Source organism: Lolium perenne, chromosome 2, assembly GCF_019359855.2.
Source record: "Lolium perenne isolate Kyuss_39 chromosome 2, Kyuss_2.0, whole genome shotgun sequence".
NCBI lineage: Eukaryota > Viridiplantae > Streptophyta > Magnoliopsida > Poales > Poaceae > Lolium > Lolium perenne.
This window is the reverse complement of record NC_067245.2, coordinates 226848700-226853712: the sequence shown is the minus strand read 5'-3', so window position 1 is coordinate 226853712 and position 5013 is coordinate 226848700. Positions and strand designations below refer to the sequence as shown.

At 50.4% G+C, this 5013-nt stretch overlaps 1 protein-coding gene across 1 annotated transcript; it reads left to right on the top strand.

The window, feature by feature from the left end:
* Positions 1–541: 541 nt before the first annotated feature.
* LOC127335081 (sugar transport protein MST1) lies at positions 542–4548 on the top strand. The gene is made up of 3 exons (XM_051361672.2): positions 542–854; positions 2848–3800; positions 3904–4548. The coding sequence occupies exons 1-3, from the start codon at positions 719–721 to the stop codon at positions 4339–4341; spliced, it is 1527 nt and encodes a 508-aa protein (XP_051217632.1). The 5' UTR covers positions 542–718; the 3' UTR covers positions 4342–4548.
* The last annotated feature ends 465 nt before the right edge of the window (positions 4549–5013 follow it).

Here is a 5013-nt window from a genome sequence, read left to right as displayed (position 1 = left end):
TTATTTGCTGCAGGTATATTTATCGCACATTACAACCTGCAACAGATAATTTGGATAAGGGTGTTATAAAAAAGATAATTTGGATAAGAGGAAATACTTTCTTGGTGCTAAATCTGATCTAAATTATTTGCTGCAGGTATATTTATCGCACGTTACAACCTGCAACAGATAATTTGGATAAGGGTGTTATAAAAAAGATAATTTGGATAAGGGGAAATACTTTTTTGGTGCTATAAACTTTGTAATGAAAATTAATTGGTTTCCTTAGGGTGGGTTTTCTTTGTTGTTTCGTATACAGCCCGTTCAACGTTCACCTCACCGTCAACTAATTATAAGATGCACTTTTTGTACAGTAGTATTCCTGTACTGTGATTGTCTATCAATCGAGGTTTTGTTGTTTAGCCTCGGCCTGCAAAATAGAATTTAATGCTAGCCATTCACCATCAACTAATTATAAGATGCCTGTTTATCATGTGAAAAATGAGGTCATCAACGTCTCTAAGGGGTCAAGACAATATATAAAGGCTCTCCCAGCAGGCGTCGACATTAACATTTTGGAGAGACACGCCAGAGAAGAGCCAAAGAGCATCAGCATCATCAGCACTGCTCGCGCTACCTACTAGCTTGCTCTCGTACTTCGGCTACAACCTCGTGCTCCGTCCTCCCAGTGATATATACAAGCCTCCGGTTCAGGCTCCGTGCCTCTGACCGGAATCGGATGCCCGGTGGCGCTTTCCTGCTAAACGGCCGCGACATGCCGGACTATGGCGGCGCCCTGACCGTCCCCGTGGTGGTGACCTGCCTCATGGCGGCCTCCGGCGGCCTCATCTTCGGCTACGACATTGGCATCTCAGGTGCGTCACCGTTCCCCTCGCCGCCGGTATGGTTCTCTTGATTCCGGTGTACGTCGTTCTTGCCTCGTTTCTTTCTTTGGAGTTTGGGGAGGGGAAGTAGTGCCGCTCATATCTCGATCCTCTTTGCGCCATGATGAAGTCCGTGGCGGCTGGAGATGCGTTGTTTAAATCTTGCTAAAATACTGAATATTTTTTCTGCTTAGCTTGTTCCGCGTCCGATCCGATCCCCAAATATATCCAAATCGGACTGCAATTTTTAATCTGCCCGGCATCTTCCTCGATCACACAACTGCCACTGAACAGTTTTAAAATCATAGTAGTACGTGCGACTAGATCCAATTGAAAGCGCTGGAGCCCCTGCACTTCAGATCGTACTACTGTCTACTGCAGAAACTACTCTCGGTAACAGTGCCCAATACATGGCCGGTAGAATCGCAGGAAGATATTTGTATCTTCAGGAGCTTGTGCCCTAGGTAGACGTGAATTGAGCCAAATGGTCTGTTCGCCTGTCCATCTTATGAGTATGACAAGACCACTAGCAGGGGCATCGAGTTGATAGGGGGGCCGCCAGGCAGAAGCTCTTGCCGGTGGGTCCGGCCACCATTTCTTCTCCCATGGTTTTCAGTCATGGAGGTCGACAGGGACCTGCAGAGAGGACGCACACAGCTCGACCGAGTTGGATGGCCCTATCACTGCTCACGAGACGGGGCCGGCAACCGTACGGCAGCTCCATGGCCGACGATCTCGTGGTGCGCAGAGTAGACACGCCAGCTCCATCGGGTACAGTTCGTTAGCTTTCACTCTCATCGGCGACTTCACAAGTCCAGACGAGCAGAGGGAGCCCCAATTTCAGCTCGGCGTTTCTAACTTTGGTCTATCAGCGGCGCGCACCACGCGCATCACCGGTTTTGGACGTAATCTCCGACGGGATAAGGTGTCGTGTAGGACGGCGAGGCGTGTTTTGAGCTAAAACCCTCCCGATATTTCTGGGAGGCATCCCGCTTTTCTCGCTGGACTCGATCACCTACCAAAGCTGTGATGATTGTTACGCATCTCCCTTGCGAGATCGTGATACGTTTCTCAGTTTCTCCGAGCGAAAAGCAGATAGTGTAGTTGCTTTGCCAGCCGAATTAGTGGCTAGGCCTAGCCCAGGTTTATTCGACACTATTTCTGTGACGTCGACACTATAGTGTATAGCCGATTGTGCTATGTATTGATTTGCTATCGCGAAAGGAAGCTAGGATCAGCCTTCATTAGGAACTTGTCATATTCGACTCATGCATGAGCTTCACAAGATCGGGTTTTCGCATGAGTGAACTAGCTGATACAATCACAGGATAATTGGTAAGGAATACTATATCTTTTGCCGGAATGACTGGTGAAGATTATTAACTTCAGATAGTAAGTAACCAATTGGTTTTGCTAAAAGGAACACAAAGAACCAGCTTTCGTGGGTCTTGCAACTTTACCTTCTTTTGGAAATCGTCAAACCGCCGTTCCGAAATCGTGGGGCTGAGATTTGTCGCGCAATGAGATTAAAATCTCGCTTGCGTGCGATATGAAACCCAAGAATAATATATATACTATTGCAGGAACAATTGGTAAAGAATATTTGCACGTTTTTTAAATGAGTTTTAAAAGCGTTTTAAAATGCAAAAGAATTTCTTAAAAAAAATCACGCGTACGTCTGGACGATCTATGTTTTTGTTCCGGTGGCAGCCTACCAGGACCATATGCGTCAAGATCAAAAGTGAATTTGCGATTAAGAACCAGTTATCTGGCTAAGCAGCTGCTTCAAGGAGCAATGAATAATCAACACTATTATCGACAGCTATTTTTACCAACGGGAAATAGTACTGTGACAGATGACACTCATAGCGCTTTGCAGTTAACTGATGAATTTTCCTTCACCTGAATGAAATCTTGTTCATAGCACAATGCCTTCACCTGAATCAACACTAATTATTGTAACACATGACAATGAAATGACCAGGGGGAGTGTCGGAGATGGAGTCTTTCCTGAAGAAGTTCTTCCCGGACTTGGTGAAGGCGAAGCCGCGCGCGGGCAAGGACGTGTACTGCATGTACAACAACCAGGCGCTCACGGCCTTCACCTCGTCGCTCTACGCGTTCGGCATGGTGGGCACGCTGGTGGCGAGCCGCGTCACCCGGCGAGTCGGGCGCCAGGCCATCATGCTCATCGGCGGCAGCATGTTTCTCGTCGGCGCGCTCGTCAACGCCGGCGCTGCCAACCTCGCCATGCTCATCGTGGGGCGGATGCTGCTCGGCCTGGGCCTCGGGTTCTCCGGCCAGGCCACGCCGGTCTACCTCGCCGAGATGTCGCCGCCGCGGTGGCGTGGCAGGTTCATCTCCGCGTTCCCTCTGTTCATCAGCATCGGTTACCTCGTCGCCACCGTGATCAACACCGGCACTTCGAAGATCCCTGTCTGGGGCTGGCGCCTGTCCCTGGGCCTCGCGGCGGTGCCGGCCGCGGTGATGGTGGTTGGAGCCGCGCTCATCACGGACAGCCCGAGCAGCCTCGTCTTGCGCGGGAAGAACGACCATGCCCGCGCTGCGCTCCAGCGTGTGCGCGGCAAGGGCGTGGACATCGACGCGGAGTTCAGCGACATACTAGCCGCCGTGGAGCACGACACGCGGAACGAGGAGGGCGCGTTCCGAAGGATCCTGCGGCGGGAGTACAGGCCGTACCTGGTGATGGCCGTGGCCTTCCCCGTGTTCCTGAACCTGACAGGAGTGACCGTGACGGCCTTTTTCTCGCCGATACTTTTTCGGACGATGGGGTTCGGGAGCGACGCCGCGCTGATGGGCGCCGTCATCCTCGGCCTGATGAACATCGGGGGCGTCGTCGCCTCGGGCTTCGCCATGGACCGCTACGGCCGGAAGCTGCTCTTCATGATCGGCGGCGCAGTCATGTTCACTTGCCAGGCATGCACACAACAAACACCACGTTGTTCATCGCGTAAATATCTCGGTCCCAGCGGGCGCATCGGACACACCATTGACGGGCGCCATGGCTTTGTATTTGCAGGTTGCAATGGCGAGCATCGTGGGGTCGCAGCTCGGGAACGGGAGCAAGATGGCCAAGGGGTACGCGGTGGCGGTGTTGGTCCTGACCTGCTTCTTCTCCGCCAGCTTCAGCTGGTCCTGGGGCGCGCTCTTCTGGACCGTCCCCGGCGAGATATACCCCGTCGAGGTGCGGTCGGCCGGGCAGGGCACGGCGGTGGCGCTCAACCTTTGCCTCAACTTCGTGCAGGCGCAGTGCTTCCTCGCCATGCTCTGCTGCTTCAAGTACGGCATCTTCATCTTCTACGCGTGCTGGCTCGTCGTTATGACTGCCTTCGCCATGGCGCTCGTGCCGGAGACCAAGGGCGTGCCGCTCGACTCCATGGGACACGTCTTCGCGCGACACTGGTACTGGGGCAGGTTCCTCAAGGACCACAAGTTTGGCAATGAGCAATCCACCTAAGACCCGCCACACTACATGTGGTGTTGAGTGTTGATCTCCCAAATATCAATTGTGTGCTCCTTTAGTATAAAAAAAAAGATTAGCTAGTTTCTGAGAACTATGTTAGTTCTCAGTCCGGTCTATAATCACCCATCTTTAAGCGTCAAGATTCATGTAGTGCTATAAGTCTCTATATCAGCAAAAAAGCAAGCCGGTGCGTAAAGGAAATCCCGTGTTTTATAGTACCTTCAACTTGTCATAGTCATACGAGAGGGCGTGTATTACAATTTGCAATACCTTCTACAACAGAAACAACTGAAAGCACTCAACGGTATTCATTACAGGCAATAAAATATAAATAAGAAACTGTGGCTCAAAGAAGCAGTCCATGTATGTAGATTTGGGCATGTAGGAGATAGAAATTTTATTCTCTTCCATGTTTGCCATTTTTCAGCATAAATCAAGAATGCACTCATTATTGAATAACAGAGCCAAAATTTGAGCAATGCGTTGAGTTTTTTTTTTTTTTTTTTTTTTTGCAATCAGACAATGTCTATACTTGAGGGGCATGATAAAAAGAGGTCATATTTGTCAACGAAACTGAGATGGCCAAATCAATTTCCATTACCATTACGCTGAGAACCAGTACATCTCCAAGGGATGGCCTGATCCTTGGGCCTAAAGTCTATATGG

What these genes read in the sequence shown, in the direction of transcription:
- LOC127335081 (XM_051361672.2), top strand. Translation starts at nt 719, where the DNA reads ATGCCCGGTGGCGCTTTCCTGCTAAACGGCCGCGACATGCCGGACTAT. An exon ending in CTACGACATTGGCATCTCAG is followed by an intron (nt 855 to 2,847) that starts GTGCGTCACCGT and finishes TGAAATGACCAG; the next exon opens with GGGGAGTGTCGGAGATGGAG. An exon ending in CAGTCATGTTCACTTGCCAG is followed by an intron (nt 3,801 to 3,903) that starts GCATGCACACAA and finishes TTGTATTTGCAG; the next exon opens with GTTGCAATGGCGAGCATCGT.